We start from the raw sequence: 20264 nt of genomic DNA, 5'->3' as shown, positions 1-20264 counted from the left end.
TACATTTTTGACTCTGTTGTAAGAGCTTCATTAATAAAGGATAATACTCTAATTTGTTTAATTGTGTTGAGAACAACTTCATTAAAATTGTTATCCTGTAATTTTTCAAATGATTCTGCTTCCCACCAAAATTTCTTTTGTAATGAACTAACTTCAATATTCGTGTGTCATGAAGACCATAGACAGGTCTTAGCAATGAAATTAGTGGTACCTCAGAGCTGCTATTCACTCTAGCTTTTGGCAGTGAAAGCAAAATGTAGCTGCTTCTCAGCAGAAGAGTGGAGACAAGTGAAGGTGCATCAAATCAGAAGAACAGGATTTATGTGTTCTCTGAACCAATGCTGCTTCTGTGTGTACGATTGGGGAGTGTTGTGCCACACTTAATTCCCTTTTTCTTCTTCAATTTCTGTGAGAACTGAGATCAGACAGAATGATGCTAATCTGCGTGATGTAGTTAACATGTTGAAGGGAAGGGATGCCATCCAGAGAGACCCTGACAGGCTTTAGAGGTGGGGCTTTGTGAACCACCTGTGTTGGTGTAGGAGAGAGATTAAATTTAGATTGGACGTTAGGAATAAATTCTTAACTCGGAGGGTGGTGAGACACCAGAAAAAAATTGCCTGGAGAAACTGTGGATGCTCCATTCCTGGATGTGTTCAAGCTAGATGTTGCTAGGTTAGGTTGCTAGGTGTTAGGGCAGCCTAACCTCGTGGAAGGTGTTCCTTCCCATTGTAGGGGGGTTGCAACTAGATGGTCTTTCAGACGCCTTTCAACACAAACAATTTTATAATTCTGCTGGTATGTGAAGGGAGGAGATGCTCTCCACAGATAGTAATAATTAGCCCCTTTCCAATTGCTTCTTTCTACTGTTTCTACTGTTCACTCCAGCTGCCATTTATATGGCAGTGAAAATTTTACATTAACCCCCATTTTCTCCTCTGCTTCCCTGTTGGCCCCTCAACCAGCACTGTGTATTTCACTGCAAACTCCCTGGAGGCCCCCTCTGGAATGGCATCTGTGACATCACAGCCACTGTCAGTAAATTCAACTTCCTTTTTTCAGCTTGATTGGATTGGGCTTGTAGGTTGCTAGCTGTAGTGTCATGGCACTGAAAGGTACTGCCTTCAGGTCTGGACTTTATTCATGTTTGGCAAGATATCTTAGCTATTTTTATTTGTTGTTGATCTTATAAGATTAATTTCTGATTGTTGCTTTCCTTTGTTGCAACCTACACTTATTTGTATAATTGCATATATACCTTTTATATAATCTTGGTGCAGAGTATTGGGAAAGAATTTTTATGATAATGATATGCACCATTAAAATAAAACTTGGTTTTTTTCTTTTCAGTTAAACTCTTGCACAATTTGTATATGCCTCTTCACTGATGTTACTTGCTGATTCCTCTGCACTCTTGGGAACATTATAGTAGAAGTATCTCATGATTTAGTTCTTTCACTGAAATCTCATGACCTCGGAATAATATAGACCAGAAAGATGTAGAAATGGTTGACTTTGCCATTCATCTCATATCATGGACTTCTGGCCACTTCACACATACAGCAAATATAGGATTTGATAGTGGAAATGTTGAAGGCATACAAACATAGGAATCTAAAGTATAGTAGCCACATCATTTATTATTTCTCAGGTTTATCCACATTCACAGTATATACAATACATTTGTATCTCTTGTCTTTTTCCTAGTGAAGGAAAATATTTAACATGAAACAAAAGTCTTCTAGAAAACCTGGCCTGTCACTTTGGGGGCTTTTGTTTGTTTAATATTGGGATCAGCCCTGCTGGAAGTTGCTGAGAGAATGTTATCACAATTACTCTTGTCATGTTACTCTTAAAAAAGAATATTTCTGACCTCTGTAAGATGTGTTGAAGAAGCATAGTTAGCATTTTTTGTTGTTGTTTATTTTGAAAGTTTTCAGATGTATTCTTTTTTTAAGTGAATGAATCTGTCATGCAAGAATTTCTTTAAAATTATACTTCAAGCAAATGAACCTACTGACAAATTCTAAGAAATGTTACTTCCCTGCTGTCAAATTTTAGTGAAGCTGGATCTGCCTGTCACCAGAATATGTTTCTATTCCCATTAAGCAGTTCATTATTTTATCATGTACCAAGGCACCTCACATTTTGTTAGTTTATTCTGGACCTTGGCAGCTTGTCTATACAAAAAACATAACTTTTATTTGGTTGATTGTAGAGTTTATTATCTAAGCGTTAGTAAAACACATTTTGAGCAGTTTGATAATCTGTAGTTTTAAGTAATTTTGCTGTTTTCTACAAGCCCAGCTAACCTCCCATTTTTCTTTGCTTCTGAAGGCTGCCTTGTATCGGCTTAGTGGGGATTGGAATCCTTTACATCTTGATCCAAGTTTTGCTGCACTGGGAGGTGAGTTGAGGGATCCTGTTGTATTTATATTTGGATAAAGGATGATGCAAATGTATTTTTATTTTTTTCACTTTATCAGTAAGGGTCTAAGAGACTGGGAAAAGCAGTGTTTTTTCATAGGTGTCCTTAAAGTCACTGTTAGATGTCTTCAAAGTTTTGTGTTGTGCCTCACTTAGAAGCATTGCTTCGTGTACCTAGGAATGCTTGGAATATTGCTCAGATTCTTATCTACAGTTAAGTCAATAAGGAAGGCAATCTTTTGTCTAATTTTCCTGCTGGAGTTTGTATTTTTCCACCTTCTCATCTGTTCAATCTCTGTTTTCATAAGCAGAAATAATTCAATTAACTATCAAAAGCTTTGGAGGGAATTACGTAAACTGTTTGATAGATTGTTCTTTCCATCTAAATGATTTTGAGATCATGTTAGTGTTGCTGTAGCTTTTTCTGCTTATGTGTATTCTTCTCAACTCCAATAAATGATAACAGGGCAGGATAGAGTGGAGCACGTTTTTCTTGTAAAATTGCGTACCTCTTGGTAACACAGTAAGTTGGTCATTTATATAATGCTGCATTAAAAAGTCCTTGCAGAAGGAGTAAAATTCAACATACGAAGAGCAACTGGTACTTACAGGGAAAATCAAAATTTACTCTGTACATGAATCTGTCTGAAAACTTAAGAACAATGCTGGATTTTACAGCTGTGGCAGTTTCCTACTCAAATATCTATGCTAGATTTATGTTTAAATGAAAAAGAAAATTACCGAAGAGGTATTTCAGATATATTTATTCTAGTTATACAGAAACTTTTTCCTAGGATGCATTTAAATTCATTCTTGTCTTTTAAATTGACTACCTCTTACCTGTGTGCACTGGAAAGAAGCATAAATCTTAATGCACTCAGGTGATTCCAAGATTACTGTTAAGCCTTCTTGCAGATAGGTAATGTTTCAGAGAAGATACTGGAGGAGAACATGTTGATATCTTTGTGTTCTTATTCCTATAGCATGTGAATACATCTAAGATATTGAAATGTGAAAATAACATTTATTTTCCTTTCATCTTAGTCTAGGTTAAAAGTCACTTGACTATCTTAGGGCTTTTTCTTTGCGTGTGTATTTTTTTGTCTTTCTGTCATGTCTCTTTTCCTAACCTAACCGTTCGTAATCTCTGTTTGTCATTCTGACTCCTGGTAGTCTTGTCTTCCATGTAGGCTCTGTCTTAGACTTCCTGTCTTTCCCTATCAAGTGCTAGTGGCCTTTTTGTCTCAGTCTTGAAAGTAGTGTCTTATCTCTTCTGCCTCTCCTTAGGCCAATCTTTCTCCTTCTCCTTTACGTATATATATTCACATTATTATTTATTCTTTTTTTGTTTTTCTCCTAGTTTTCTTCTAGTTGTTGTCCCTTGAGACAACTTTTCATGATGTGTAGATGCTGTGAGGAGTTGTTCATAGAGCTCAGGAAAAATAGATTCTGACAGTTGAGAGTGGCAGATGAGTTCCAGGCAAAGCATATATTTTCAGAGCCAGGGCTGGACAACCTCTCCATGAGCTATTACAGGCATGATCAATTATTGTTCACAGTAACCCATGAGGTCAGATCAACCTACTAAGGGATCAGAATGTACTCAGTGCAAGCTGTATTTTTATAACTTAATGACTGTGCTTTAGCACATGTCAGGCTGACTTTTAAAGGCTTATTTTGTCAGACTTGGCAGGACTGAAAGGAGATTAATTACTAATATATAGTTTATCCTCTTCCATGATCCAGCTTTTTCTGCAAAGCTTGATGCTTCAAGGAAGCCTGAGCAATATGTCAATATGAATAGAACATTGTAACTTTTGTTTTCTTCATCTCATTCTGAATGCCTGAACCATTTTAAGTGCTTTTTTTTTCCCATTCCAAACAAGCTAAAGCTGTTGTGTACTTATAAAAATATTTAGTACACAAACCGTGTACTAAATATGAAGATGTTTGACAACTATTAATAGGAATTCAAAATGTGAAGCATTTTGTGTGTGTATGTTACCACTTTTCAGTTTGCTATTAATGTGCAGACATCCTTGTAATATATCTGCTCTGCCTGTTCACGTGTAATAACAAAGATAATCTTATTTTCATTTGATCACCAGTTCAGACAGTTCATTCTGCTTATTAGGTGTTGAAGCTTCAGTTCTCAGTGAACACATTCCTTCGCCTTGAGGTACTAATAAGTAGTTACAGATGCTTTTTCAGTAAGATAATCCTTTTATTAGACTAATTTAAGAATGTCACTGGAATAAAATGCTCTGGCTAAAACACAAATACCTGTAGTAGAAACATGTGAACTCCTAATGCTACAATCACTAAAGTGTTAATTTTTGAAATAGGATTTCAGAAGCCAATACTTCACGGACTATGCACCTTTGGGTTTGCTGCTAGAAACATCTTGAAGCAGTTTGCAAACAATGATGTGACTAGATTCAAGGCGATCAAGGTCTGTAAGTTTGTTATTAGCCATTAATTTTCTTAATTTTCTGATTTTAGTGCCAAAAAAATTATTTAGGGTAGAGATAGGATTTTCATCGTCCTGACTGCCACAACTGCTCTTACTTACTGTTGTGTGCATTTTAATGCCTCTGTCTACTATGTTTCCTTAAATATTTATATGCTTTGCATCACTATTTGATTCATTTTCTTTCTCTTTTTTTTTTTTTTCTTTTTCAGGTTAGTAGAACCTATTTTTTTAAGCTTTATGGGACAGATTTGACAAAATTTTGAATTATTTTCTTTAATCTTTTTATTTGTTTGTTTATTTTCAGGTTCGCTTTGCAAAGCCAGTCTTTCCAGGGCAAACTTTACAAACAGAAATGTGGAAGGAAGGAAGTAGAATTCATTTTCAAACCAAGGTGAGAATGCAGCCACTGTTATTGACTTGAATGAAAAGTGTGGCTTGTGTAAAAGCTTGTAAATATGACAGGAAGTGATAAAGGAGCTCATTAAATGCACCATTGAAGACAATTTATAAATAAAGTGAAAAGAATTAAATATTCCTACTTATTGTTTCACAAAGATTAGAGTAAAATAAGAAAAAAAATATTGTTAGAGGATTTTATATGCTCTTAGTATTAGAACTAATTTCATGGAATTTGCTATTAGCATTTTGTGTGAGTATCCTGTAATGGTGGAAAATTTCAGTGTCAGCAAAAATACTTCATGTGGAGGTGAAAAGTAAAATCTCATTGTCTTTGTTATAGAGACCCATGCCATTGGCATTCTCTTAAATAATGAACTGCTGCTCTTATTTGTCAGCATGCATTAGCTTGTACAGACACAATGTACATTGCTTTGGCTGGCCAAAGTTTTGCTACCCATATCTCAGCCAAACTGTTGATCAGTGGGCATAGCAGCAGCGACAGAAGCAGCTAAAGAGAGTATTAAGCAGGCAAAATCAAAGGAAGAAGATCATTATAACAACACAGGATAGATATCGTTTCCAGAGGAACACAGATTAGCAGAATACGTGTTGATTAGTGAGGGTAAATGTTGTTTGCAGACCTGATAAGTGCAAATAGCTATGGAATTTCATAATATGGACAATCTTAAGGTTACTAGATACAAACTAGTAGTCAGTAAACAAGACAGTTTAATGCCTCAGATCAGCACTGGAGCTATTGCACAGCTACAGTGGATGAGACACAGAGATGTGTACCAGTATTTAAAATTTACTGCTGCTCAGCCCTGAGAGAATTTCTAGATTTTTTGTTTGAGGGTACAGTTTGAAGTAACAGTGTTCATAGTATGCTTCCCAGCCCTTTGAAAACTGTATACAGAATGTGATCCTTCTTTGTGTTCAAAGGCTGGATTTATTGTTGTGCTTGATGTAGTGTTAGCATTATATGCAGAGTTCTGGGAGATACTGCTTTTTTTGAGTAAGCTTCAGCGTGGAATAATGTAACTTAGTTTGAAGGCAAACTGTGGTGTTTAACATGATTATGGAAAACAATGTTGTTTCAACAGTTGCTTGCTAAAAGCAGTTATGCTAAGTTCTATTGTTTTTTTTAATTCAGAGTAGTCTAAAATCAAGTCATCTGTGTACATGTAGTACACTCAAGATAAATCAAACTGAAAATACACGTTTAATTGTGATACAGTGGTTTAAATTCATTTTCAGCACTGCCTGAAATTGCAATGGTGGTGGTGATAGGATGTTAAGAATGACTTGAATAATCTCTAGTGTACATTCTTTCTATATTAAATTCACCTGTGCATTAAGCTAGACTGATTTTTGCCTAGTCTTCTCAATTTATCGTATAACTCTGTATATGCATTTTCACTGAATAATTTTGTTACTGCCTTTTTTTCTTTTACTGTTAGGAAGTCAAAATGGTTGTGTGTCAGTCCTCATTAAAGAAACAGTGACAAAATGAAACTCAGTTTCATATCTGACACATAACTATTTCAAAAAATAAAAAGAAATTCAGGTATTTTTTCCCTCTTTCTCCTTGCAATCTTTCTGATCTTACAGTGTTTAAAAAATTGTTTCTAGTGTAAGATGCCTGAAAATACTGTCAACTGGTTACCCACCTCACTAAAGTCATTCTGGAGCAATGTGTTTTTCTCACAGCTGTTTAGGAAGTAATATTAACAGTTAATTGTATCAGAGATGATAATTTTTTGGATAGGTAATGTTTTTAGATCACTTTGTAAACACAAAACCATCATTAGATTTTGATTTAATTAGTCAAGAATCAGTTAATTGTTTCATTTGCAGAACTGTTTGCAAATGGTATAATTCTAATTTGCTTTAAAACTAGACTTTGTTTATATTCTTACTGAACTTTCCTGTTTTCTTAACCTCTGAACTTAAAACATAAATAAAAAACTTATTGTGATTATTATTATTATATATATATATATATATATTTGCCAATGCACTACCTCTTTAATATAATTTTTTCCCCATCACAGGTCAAAGAGACTGGAGACATTGCTATTGCAGGTGGCTATGTGGATTTAGTATCGGCCTTGGATAAGCCTTCACTGGAGCCTGTAAGCAACAGAAACATTGACTTGTAAAGGAGCATAGTTGGGCTGTACTGTTGTGAGAAACAGGAGAAGAATAATAGAATTACTTGCTAGTCTTATTCACAAAGATTCCATGTGTATATGGCTTAGGAGATTGTGAGCACACACTGTGCTTATTGTGTAGGGCTTGTGGACCTATTTTGAAGGCTGATAGAATCCACAGAATACCTGGTGGAATTTGAAGTTCTTTATACCATTTGAGCAGTTAGTATAAGCATTCCTCTGTGTGTTACAAAACAAAAGAGTCATGCAGCATTCAGGGCCGCACATTAGGGCAGTACCTGTAAAACAAGCATGTTGGTTTTCTCTTAAAGATGATGGAGGCTGAACTCATTGTAAGCTGTAAAAATGAGTGATTTTTCCCATTTTTCTGGAGTCATGGGAAGAGTGACAGGAAAGCACTAGAAGAAAAGAGCAAGTAAAAATGAAGTAGTGTCCTCACAGAAAGAATAATTTTATCATTGAATTATTTTTGAAAGAAGGCTCTGAATGTTGTTTGTGCATGTGATCTAACACACATTATCTACTTCACAGAATGTATTCTCTCTGGAAAGGAGAGAGAGGGAGAGGGAGACAGAGGGAGAGAGAGAGAGGCTTGATGGGGTGTTGGTATATATCCAGGATATCGGACTTGCCACTAAAGACAAAATTGCATGTGCTCATGTCTTTCTGGGTTGTTAGTGTAGTCTTTGGAGAACTGGGTACATGGTACCTTGCCTTAATAAACCTTGATTTTTGTTCCAATGATTTTTGTGTGCAAAGAATGAGACTTTAATGCATTGAAGTTTAGGAAATACTGATAGTGACGTTCATCTAAGGCTTGTGATATATTCTTGGAACCTGTGCCTTTACACTGGTTGTGTTCAGTCCTTTGATATTGTGAACTGCTGCCAAATCTACATTTGAGGTTCAAACATTTAAAGATTAGAACATTTCAGTGAAATAATTACAGAAGTTTATTGAACATGGACAGAATAGTTTTTTTCTTCAAGCTGACTGAGAAATTAAGGTTCTTGGGAGGAGGTTCCTGATTGAGTCATGCAGTAGGGGAACTCACCTGAGTGATTGTCAAATTCACATCATCAGAAATCACATTGTATGATGGAAAATGTTTCTTAGTCATCACAGTGGAGATGAAGAGATAGTAGTGTGAACAGTACTGCATCATGGTATATGGGTAGGTACAGCAGAAAAAAATAAAGCTAAGATAACTTCTCTTTTCAGTTCTCTTTGGATGAAAATATCAGGGGAGCTTTTTAAATTAGAGCTTTTTATCAAGTACAAATATTTGGTGAGGTAAAACAATGAAAGGCTTGCACGACATCACAGGTTTGGAAAAGTTAAAAATGTGAATGTCGCTGATCTGAAGTGATTGCACTGAATTCTGACTGCGTTCATATTGCAGTCTCTGATAATCTGTCATGCTGTACTAAGGTAACGCTGGTAAAAACATTTTTTGTGTTCTGAAAACAAATATTCCATTCACTATGGAAAAAGTGGCAATGGTTATTCTCTGAATGGAAAAAAAGGCAATTTAGAAGCTGTGAAAAAATTCTAAGTGCAAAGCATATCTTAAGTTACAGTGATAAATGACAAAAACTGCAAGATATAAAATAATGCTCAAGTAAGAGTCCATTGAGCATGTTCTGCTAGAGTGTACTCTTTACTGCTGACGATTGTGAGAAGTAATTATTTGTGGTGGAAAACATTTTGGTTGCACTGGATAATTCTGCAGTAGAGACTCCTGGACACAATGTTTAAACTAATAGTCATATGTCTCATTTTTTTAAGAGCTTTCCTTTTTAAATTCTTCCTGCTCTCTCTTTTTTTTTTTTTTTTTTTTTAAGACTGAAAGGCTGCAGAGTGACCTGGTGTTTCAAGAAATTGGCCGTCGCATCAAAGAGATTGGACATGAATTGGTAAGGAAAGTAAATGCTGTGTTCCAGTGGAACATCACTAAAGATGGAAAAACAGCAGTACAGTGGAGTAAGTAAGAGCTCTTGTATAATGCCCCAGTGCATTTTTTTAAATGAAGTGAGATTAATTATACTCATTCTAAATAAAATGTTATTTTAAAAACAAGGATAAACTAGTAGATGAAAGGACCTAAATCTGACTGCATACTGAACACACAAATAATGTGTTCAGATAAAGTTCCATAATGGTTGTTTCTTTCAACTTTTTAACATTATGCTTCTGTAACTTGCCTGTTTAGATGAAAGCATAGGCACTCAGTCTTCTAGAACTTCAGGGCATTTGTGCTTATCTTTTCCAGAATGGGTCCTCACTACACTTAGGTTAATTTAACCTTCTTCTAGACGGGCTATGCTGGAGTAACTAGTCTATTGATAATGTATAAACTAACTAATCTGTACTGACCAAGTATTTATTCCTTCTGCATTGTTCTTGTGCCTTCAGTAAAAATATCATCCAGCTTATTTCCATGTGAAATTTCTGATAAGAAAGTTTAATGAATGTAAACATTGTTTGCCCATCCTTCAGGGAAGGACAGGGTTGATGACCAAGCCAAAGATTGTAATGGCAGTGGGCGGGAAGAAGGGTGTAATTTGCACTCAGGTTATAATTTTAGGCCTCTCTGTCTTCCTTGTGGAGAAATGCAAATCTTGGGGTCAAGCCTGTCTCTTGCACAGCTTGATTTCAATTGGTTTCAATGGTTGAATCCAATTGGAACAGTTTTAGGAGATACTGGTGAGGTGAGCGTCCCTTTGGCAGGCTGTCGGGAGATACCAATCCCTTAGGTCAAACCTGGTCTTTTTTGCACTTTGTCCTATGAATTGTGGTTGGGTTTTCATTGTTGTTGTTTGTTGTTGTTGTTGTCACTCTTTTTTTTTGGTTTTGTTTTTTTTTTGTTGTTGTTATTTTGGTTTGCTTTTTAAGTAGTATTGAGTCTGTATAATGTCATGTTCTCGTGAAATGTTTACCATGTTTACAGAGCAGCTTAGGACCTTATAATTTCACTTTCTCTTGATTCTAAGAAGCAAAGATTCTAAGAAGCAAGACTACTGCTGAGGATTAAGAAAATGTCATTTGTAGATTGATCAACATAGTTCTGTTCTACCTGTATCGCATTTCCTGCAATTTTTAAGGGATGGGGAGAGATTTGTGGATAGCAGTTAATCAATGTATTGAATATACTTGTGTAGATGATTAATGCTGAGTACCGATAAATGAACATGAGAGAGGATACTGCATAATTTAACTAAGATGTCTTGAAACTTACTACTACTCTTAATCATTCCTATCATTCCTCTGGTCTTCTACTCTTAACACTTTTGTTAATTTAAATGATGTTTAGAACTGGACAGAAAGTTTATGAAGTCTTTTCTGTGTTTCTGCCTGAATTTTTAGAAAGTACATTACAGATATACTGATTGGACTCCAAAACCCTTGAAGTGGTTACTTACGTTTGTTAACTACATCGTTCACATCCATTGTTTCATCTGTAAATAAAAGTAATATAAGTGACAATGTTGTTTACCCTAACAAGTAGGAAATTATGTCATCATTAAAATGGTTTACTATTGTCTCAAATTTGGAATGGCTTTGTTAGTGGCTTAATATTATGTGCAGAGAATGAATAAATTAATGAAAGAAGAATCTGGCAAAGAATTATGTGCAAAATCTGTGATTAAGGAAGACTATAAGCTACAAACTGTTGAACGCAAAATACACAAGCATGAAAGACTGAGGCTTGAGCAGTGGCCTTATCTGCTTCACAAAACCATGTTTTATTATGGTGGAAATTGTTGGATGTTTTTGCCTCTGCATCCAGAGAGAGGAGATCCATCCTTGTTCTTTCTTCTGCTTGCTTCTGAAGCATTAGGAGGGAAGTTGTGCTTTCTTCCAATGAATGTTTCACTGCCTAAACACAATTAAATGGACAGAACTTTTCTGTGCCTAATTTTCCTTTGTTGAGTGAGATCCTGTAAAATAACTAGGTACTTGTATTGCAGAGAAACACATGAAATTGAAATTAATTCAGAATTAAAATTAATTTAGAATTTGTTTCCTGTGAGTAAATATTGTATATTCCTTCAATTTATGTTCAGAATTCTTATCACTGAATCAACTGGAATGTCAGGAGATTAGTTTGGGAGAGGTTTTTTGTTTTGCTCTGAGTTAATACTAATTGTTTTATTACACATCATCTTTCTAAGACTCTACTAATGAGAGCCTCCCAGGACAGTACAAATAGTACTTAACGCTCTCCTATGCTACCTGCTGGTCTTCTTTCCTTTATTAAATTCATTACTTAGTTGTGCTGTCTTGTTTTCTGATCTTTGGACTTTGTCACTTTTACACAGCTTTGTGCTGTTGTGAAAACTGCAGCAATTGACAGTGCTAGAAACAATCTGGGCCCTGTAGCTCGTTGCTGTCTCACTTGATGATTGTAGCATCTCCTGCTAATGTCCTTGAGCTTCTTGATATCTTGGAGGAGGGTGAAAGAGAAAGCAGATAAGAGAAAGCAAACTGTATCATGGACTGAATTTTTTTCTCATACAGGCAGTCATTCCATTGTATTCCAAACTTTTAAGGCTTCACTGCTTTTCAGTGTCTTTTCTTTTTAAAATTACTTTTAGTGCTTTAATTGTTACTCTAACCTTTTTATCTCTGTTTTGCGCAGTAAGCCAGAATTTTTATTATCTTAAATGGAATGTGTGAACTCTTGTTACAAAGGCACTTCTGATGATAGTATTAATAATAGTAATGGTATTTTTAATTAGCAATGATCTTTATTTTTATCTAGCTTTCTATTAATGGCATGAAGCCGTGGTTATAGAAATTCTTGTTTTGCACTCAGGATATGAAATTTTTGACAACTCATTCATTGTCTGAAAAGTGTTGAACGCTAGCTATTGACAACTGATCTTAATTAGGGTTTTTTTTTTCTAATAGAAACAAGTTGTTCTAATTTACAATGCTGAAATTGGAAATAAAACAGTATCCATTCTGTCAGCGTCGAAACTGTAAGGAATAAGCTAAGAAGTAAAGGCTTATTTTTTAAAACAGAATTCTTGTTAGATACCCACCAGCTTTAACTGCAGCTTTTCCTACTAGCTTCACTACCTAAAGCATACTCTACCCTTCTGCATATTTTATGCTTCATTTGTTTTCAGTAGTTCTCAGACACTGCCATTGAGATTTATTAGCTGATAGCTAATGAATCTCTAGAACAGCACTCAAAAGTTTAGAAGTTTTGTCTTCTGTTGCTTTGCATCACGCTGAGAGCATAAAATATTTCTCTTCTTTTCCAGTTCTTGAAAAAATAAAACTTTTATAGGAAAGTTTATGTGCATTTCATTGTGAATGTCATTAAAATTACCAGGAAGCTGCTTAATAATTTATGACGCAAAGTAATTCGGGGCACTCTGTGAAGAGAGAATGATGCTGTTCTGTTTGCTCTCAGGCTGAGAGCACTTGCTTATCTTCTGTGAGGGAGAATTTGGGCAAGGGGGAAAAACAAAACAAAACAAAAGGTGGCTGCCTTTCTCCTATGGAGTCTATCCCCCTGAACTGCTCAGAGTTGGGGAGGGTGTAGAGGTATTGGGAATTAAATTGCGCCTGGGAAGAAGATGGGAAGATATTTTTAATTGAGTATTCATTTTTAGGTTTATTCCTGTATGTTGAATAGCCGTATCTTAACTACTGGTATGCTTTAATTCTTTTACGATAGATGGGCAGGTTGTTTATCTGCTTTTGAGTAATTTCCCTTCTATTCTTACTGTGTCAAGGTAGTGATATACATTAAACCTGTTTCTGAAATTATCTTAAAATCAAGTGAATAATAATTATGTAGTATGTAATTTCTCCCAAAGAACATCACTAGACACATAATTTTCTTCGTAGTTTTATTTTAACTGGAAAAAATAATATTTAGAACAAATTTCAGAAAATGAAAGATTTAACTACCTGAGATGAACAAAAGTGGTGTAGTTAACCTTTCAGAGATACTATTCAGAAAAAGTGAAAATAAAAGGTGAGCTGGTTTTTAGTCTCCACGGTTAGGCAACTGCCTTAAAATCTGGCAACTCAGAGAAGCTGTCTGAGAATTTTTGTCTGATTGGAAGTATTATATCCTTCAATAATAATTTTGTTTTGTACTTAAGAAAGTGGGGGGTCAGAAGGAAAATATGTAATGAGAAAGGCTGAGAATTTGCAAAATCTGAGAAAGAGTGGGCAGAGCACAACCTGTCAAAATGTTTTAAACAAGTGACACAATACCTGGTAGCATTAGCTTTGTAGTAGATTATTTTGGCAAGGCTTTTCATTTGGGAAAATAACACTCTAAATCTCCAGGCACTTTAGGAAATTTTTGGCTTCCCAGAAGAGAAGGACAGCTGTTTGGCAAGGCTTGAAGTGCTCTCTCCACCAAGCAGAACAGGCTATGTTTGCCTGCCAGGCAAAATAAGGAAAGTGTGAACATGTTGAACAACCATCACATTTGAGTTTCTCTGACTAAAGAATACCAACTTAAAAACCTCACAACTTTGCTGTTAACATTACCATATCATTAATAACTTGGGACTCTTAGATGTTGTTTAAAAATGTTTTCTTATGTCTGTGCAGCAATTTTTAAAAGGCAGTCTTTCCTGTAAGTTTCCCTTCTCCTTAGGTGGATAGTCTTTAAATGTCTTCTAGAGTTAACCAAAGGGCTGAGATTTAGTTGAAAACTTTCTTATTATGTTTTTTTCCTTCAAGAAGTGTTTCAGTACCAAACAATTGTCTGTTTTTGAGACATTTTTCAGACATTTTCGTGCCTTATGTTATCAGTGGATTTATTTTCCTTTTATCCTCTACAATTCCCATCCATATTGCTGTGCTATCTGTGTTAAATTATACTGATGACATGAAATTATTGAAACCCTTGTGCATGGAACCATGATAAAGTAATAAGATTTAAGTGCATGTGCCCCTTATTAATTGGCTGCTAAAATAAGTGTGTTTTAAGGACGGGGACGAGTCTAATTTGAATATCAAAAGTTCAATCTAGCATAGTTATTTAAGCAGACACTGGAAAAGTCTAAATGACAAGGTAGATTCATGCAATGCTGATGCATAAATTTTGTGTCCATAAAAATAAAAGGGAGGATTTTTAAGGTAATATAGGCATTTTCTCCCTTTGATTACTATAAAACTTGGTGCTTGCGACTGAGGTACGAATTGATCAAGTTACATTTTCCTGTGTCTCTCCTGGTCTGTGCTCTAAGGAAACAAAACAAAACAAAAACAAAAACACTTTCTTTATCTCCACTTCAGAAAAATTTTCAGAATTTGGACTTAGGACAGTTGAATTACTTAACTGCAAGCATGGAGGACGCATACACTTTCACTATTTGAACATATCTGATTTGCTCAAACAGCACAGGAATAGGTGTTTTTTTTCCTAACCTGTTATTTTCTTTCATTAAAGAAGAAGAATTAGAAAAACCTTCATTTTCTAAGTAACTGTTAGCTTGACATTTATGATTTAGGCTGGATGCTTTGCAGTAATGAGTGTAGAGAATAGAGTTCTTTGAACTGAAAATTTCATCTTTACTTTGAACTAAAACTATATTCTTCTGTTTTTTTCTCAGCAATTGACTTGAAAAATGGTTCTGGAGCCGTGTACCAGGGACCTGCGAGAAGTACTGCTGATACCATCTTCACACTCTCAGACCAGGATTTTATGGATGTGGTGAAACAGAAGACCAATCCCCAGAAGGTAAAATGGTTGTGCCAGCTCACTTGCCTGGGAAGTTTGCCTAAAGTCAAGTTCTGGCTCATGACTCTTTGCATTCCAAAACCTGCAATGCTGGGTGTTTGGATAGTACAGATCAGACTCAGATTAGGTAATAAGCACATCTTATACTGAAATAGTCAGAAGGCTTGAAAAGGAATTTATGCCATCTTTACCTCTAAGGAGGATAGCAGTACCTCAAATGAAATAAAGCGCAACATTACAAAGTTTTTTGTTGTTTTTTTTTTTCCTCTGACATTTCACAATATGATTTGTAAGGTTATGCTGTTCGATATGTTATATTACAGGAAACTGGTATTTGTTGCTATTTGTTGATTTACTGCCACAACTGCTGTAAGGAAAAATGACAAACAATGCATAAATTCACCAAAATTAGGTCATTTTTTGAGGGAAAGCAAGTTTTGTAACCAGAGTTTGTACTTCCAATGCCATGTGTAAAAGTAAATTAAACTGTCACAAAAGTAATATTTCAGCTTACAATCTAATGCTTGAGCAAATGAGAACCTTAATTAGCTCATCATATATTGAACAGTGTGTTGTCTTTGATCCCAAAGAAGTTCTTAGAGAATTGGTTTTAAAATTGGAGTCTAACAATGATGGCAAATGTCTGTTAGAAGACCTGTATACTACAGAAATAAAATCTTTTGTGGCCCTCTTTATATGGCAAGCGTAGGGCATAAACCAAGGCCTAGATGTTGACAGGTAATCTCCAGAAAGCAAAAGAGCTATGACTGCAATTCAGGCATATTGTCTAAATTCTTAGAACTTTAATATTTCCTTTGAGTTAATATGGAGTTTTCTAATCTGAAGGAGCTATAAGCATCTATTTGAATTCTGTTCTGCAATCTGTCTCTTCCTGATTTGAATCTATTTCAAGTTAATGGGGCTATGCAAAGGATTTCCTTTGAGAACATTCAAAGAGCTTTCAAATTGTGAAGCCACAGTGAAACAAAACTTTAAAAAAAAAAAAAATACTGGAAAAGATTGAGACAGCATATATAGCTCTGTAAGCTAGGGACAATAGCATGAAACAACCCCAATTTTCATTTTTCAGGTTTGTTTTTTTTTTTTTTTTTTGGTAATAGCAATTCTTTGGATTGTGAATGGACAGTTGAATGCATTTTTTTCTTTTCTTGCCTCTTTCTAGGCATTCTTTTCTGGTAAACTGAAAGTGAAGGGGAACATCATGCTGAGCCAGAAGCTGCAAATGATCCTGAAAGATTATGCCAAACTCTGAACTTCCTGATCATCTATCGTAATAGTGAAGAAGTTCAGAAGACAGAAAATTAAATTATTTCAGAGCATCAATTAAAACATTTTGGGGATTACTTAAAACAAATCTGATTCATTATATTGCTAATATACAAGCTATTTTACTTCTATAGAAACAAAATCATAAAATGACTCTAAGCATTAATATCCCACTCTTGTTTCTCCGCAGCAGTGAAGAATGATACTTCTCTCATTGTACATCTTTATCTGAATAAAAAATTCTTAAAAAGATGCATATATTTCTGTATTAATTTTAAAGAAAATTAAATGACTATACCTCTTTGATAACTTTTATGTGTCTTTTTTTCTTCATTTATATTACCTTAGACATCCTAATTCCTATGAATTTAGCTGACTTGTTATTAAAATTAAAAAGTTTTTTATCTTAAGCTCTCACTAAAACATGGAAGTCCATTGTATTTATTTGCATTGTGTTGTTGTGTTTTCTTCTGTACAGGAGAAAGCCCTTAAACTTCATCTGTGCCCACCTTTTTTAGACAGTCAGTCCAATATATGTTACTTCTGTGCATTACATGGAAATTCAGTGAGGCTTTTTCACATAGCTCCCTCATTATTTCAGTTAGGGGCTTTTCACGCTCTAAAGGCTTTCTGTTTTTTAAAAAAGATGATAATCTCCACATGCACAATTTTATTAAAGGTAATTGCTTGAGTATTACAGAAGCTGTTTTAAAAAAAACTTTATCTGTTCATTAATTCTTTCATAATGAGTATCAATTTCTTTTAATATGGAACAGTAAGATGCAAAAGTATGTAACTGGTTAGTAGTGTGAGGAGAATTTAGTAGCACTTAGGTATAATAAATGACAAGAGGTAGCTAGCACAGCTATTGTGAAAGTCTCTGTACTGCTCATGGCGTGTGTTTCTCACTTTCATGTGCGTATTTACCACTGGTATCACTTATGCTTAATTCCTGTAAGAACTGCTGAGTAATGACAGGAGTCCAGAGCCTTTTTTCAGACGGGCTGAGCACAAATATTTATGTGGTGGGTTTTTCTTGTGTTAGGTTTTTTTCCTGCCTTTATAATTCATTTTTTCTCTCTCTTTGAATTAGTAGGAAATGAATGATGAGACCAAATGGAAGGAATCATAAGATACATCCAGAGGGACCAGGATGGGTTGGGGAGGTGAGACAGCAGGAAGCTTGCGAAGTTCAACAAGGAAAAGTGCAAACTCTTGAACCTGGATTACCCCTGTGTATGCTGGGGGACTGCCAATGACAACTTGACAGGAAAGAACTAGGTCATCCTGGTAGGCACCAAATTGAGCCAGCAGTGTGCCCTTGCCACAGAGAAGGTTGAGTTTTCTGGTGTGTGTTAGGTAAAGTAAAGTTGCCAGCAGGTGGAGAGAGGTTATCTTTCCCCTCTATGCAGCACTGGTGAGGTGCCACAGTGCAAAAGAGACATGGACATACTCAAGAGAGTCCAACAAAGGACCATGAAGATGCTGAAGGTCATTTTCATCTGAGAAGTGTATTACACAGCATCAAAGGTTATCACTACATCCAGATTATTCTTTGTGTAGATGCATTCTCATAAAGGCTGTTATCAGGATAGCAGATAAGTGTAAAATGAATAATTCACTCATAAGGCAGAACTGGGATATCTGCAGCCACATGTTTTCCTGAAGAAAGCATGCTTGTGTATGCTGCTTGTCGCATGAACTGGAAATGGAAGATACATATTTTTGAGCCTGAACTAGGAGAAGTGACACCAGCCCAGCTGTCTGAGTGGGCTGTAGCTATCAAAGAGCCTGTTGAGACTGTAAATGAATGAAATTTTTGAGGACAGATGTTATGATTGTAACACTGGATTCAATTTTCCACAAATTTATTTCTTCTTGGCTAAACTACCAGCCATTTTTTATTTCAGATAGAGAAGTATGAAACTGACACATCAACTAGAGTCTCTCTCATAAATTGTATCATCAGTAGATAGGAAACAGAACAAGTGTGACGTGTGCCACCTCAGAGGGGCCATCCAAAGCCACTGAGTACATTTATGTTGATTCTAATCATTGTCATCATTGTCTGTAACTGCAGAGCTTCACCTGATGCAGCAACTTTGTAACATGTACAAAAAATTGTCTTTTATGACTAAAACATTTTTTTTCTAAAAAAAAATGTATTAGAGAAGCTGATTTATTGCAGCTCTGTTGGCTGTGCATGTCACATACATGAGAAACAATTTTCTACATATTTCTATGCCTTTCCTGTGTAAATATATGTCTTTAAAATGTGTTTAAAGAAATAAAAGAGAAAATAGTTATGCGTCCAGGAAAGCAGTTATATTTCTTAATGAGATGTTCTCTGTAGGTGACAGAAACAGTCAGAAACAAATAAAGAAGTATATTTAAAAGAATATATTCAAGGAAATGACAGCCAGTTTGATAGGCTGTTGTTTCAAAGGTTTTCAGCTTTCATTTGGATGGTATCATTCTGATTTTCGAGTTTGTGTTTCGAACCTTTTGGCATTTTTCACTTGGAGCAGTTTTTGGGGACTTTCTCATCTTTTGGAGGCTGCAGTAACATATGCTGTTGCATCCATTTCCACACAAGACATAAAGACATGAGAGAACTAGTCACCTTATCACTTTCTTTGTGCGTGTGCTCAGGGTAGCTGTTGTTTTAAATGCTTTTGCACTGTCAAGGATAAATGCTGTTACCTTGGATTGCAAAACCTTCTTGTTTCTCAAATGTCCCAGCTCTCTAAGTGGTGGTTGGCGACTATACATAGCAGGGCGATTGAAACTAGATGATCATTGTGGTCCTTTTCAACCCAGGCCATTCTGTGATACTATGATAAAGCAATGTTCTCTAGGAGATGAAGAGGCCTTTACAAGCACCTTAGCTGTAAAAGTTTTAATGGCACATACATACATTCTATTTAATACAGACAAGAACAAGGCTGTCTGCTGTTCATCATAATATATGTTTTACCATGTTTTGATAAATCCTATATGTAGGTGAATAATAATCTGTCTGGACATCCATGTGAAGTCTGGATTGTAGGCTTTCCAGGTAAGAATTTAGTTGTTTGCCTTCCAGGAATAGTTGTGTTAGAGTGAAATCTGGCTGCATGAATTGCTGTGTTTTTTAGTTTTGGCCCATTTTTTATTATTCCTCTTTTTCCTCTCCATACATTCATTACAATTTTCCTGCTGGCTTGCAATTATGTTCGTCATTCAAATCTTAAATTGCAGTTCTACAGATGTGTGTCCTCTTCACTTGTTCATGAGGCTACTGACTGAAAAGAGAACAATGAGCACAGATAAGGAAAGTTATAATCTTTCTGACTGCTATTTGCTTCAAGTAAGCCTGTGCTGAATTTTATGCTTTCCAGTCCCCACAGCTGTTTTTAATCTGTTTACTGCAGTGGAGTTCAATACCTTCTCCAAGTGTCATCTATGATTACAGGTAACAGCTCTTTAAATGTTGATGTGTGCATTCATAATCAGAGAAGATTAAAATAAATAAAATGAGGGAGGGTGGGAGTCATGAAAGAGGTAAGCTTGAGGAATTTCACATGGAGAAACTTAATTCCATGTCCTATAGCCCTTTCTGATGCTTATTCCCACCTTCTGCATGAGCAGTATGCTCTTACGAGCAATTTGTGTTTGTCAGGTAGACTGAATTGCTTGTAAAAACAGCTGCACATTGTTCAAGTGTTATCCTGAGAAATTAAAATGCCTTGTGGAATAGAACAACTCAGTGCTGCAACCAATGAATTCTCCTAATCTAGATAAA

General features: G+C 35.5%; 1 protein-coding gene across 2 annotated transcripts in view; it reads left to right on the top strand.

Annotated features, from left to right (window-relative positions):
* Nucleotides 1–16775, top strand: part of HSD17B4 (hydroxysteroid 17-beta dehydrogenase 4) — a 52578-nt gene extending 35803 nt beyond the window's left edge. For both annotated transcript variants that reach the window (XM_031601398.2, XM_031601397.2), the window contains 7 exons: nt 2338–2407; nt 4773–4879; nt 5205–5291; nt 7354–7434; nt 9318–9456; nt 15066–15193; nt 16377–16775. In XM_031601398.2, the coding sequence (XP_031457258.2) occupies nt 2338–2407; nt 4773–4879; nt 5205–5291; nt 7354–7434; nt 9318–9456; nt 15066–15193; nt 16377–16466 (702 nt within the window). In that variant the 3' untranslated portion in view covers nt 16467–16775. The remainder of the gene's footprint in view (nt 1–2337; nt 2408–4772; nt 4880–5204; nt 5292–7353; nt 7435–9317; nt 9457–15065; nt 15194–16376) is intronic.
* The last annotated feature ends 3489 nt before the right edge of the window (nt 16776–20264 follow it).

This window comes from Phasianus colchicus, chromosome Z (genome assembly GCF_987193195.1).
Source record: "Phasianus colchicus chromosome Z, bPhaCol1.hap1.1, whole genome shotgun sequence".
Lineage (NCBI taxonomy): Eukaryota > Metazoa > Chordata > Aves > Galliformes > Phasianidae > Phasianus > Phasianus colchicus.
Note: the sequence above shows the minus strand (reverse complement) of the source record. Positions and strands in the feature narration are given on the sequence as shown.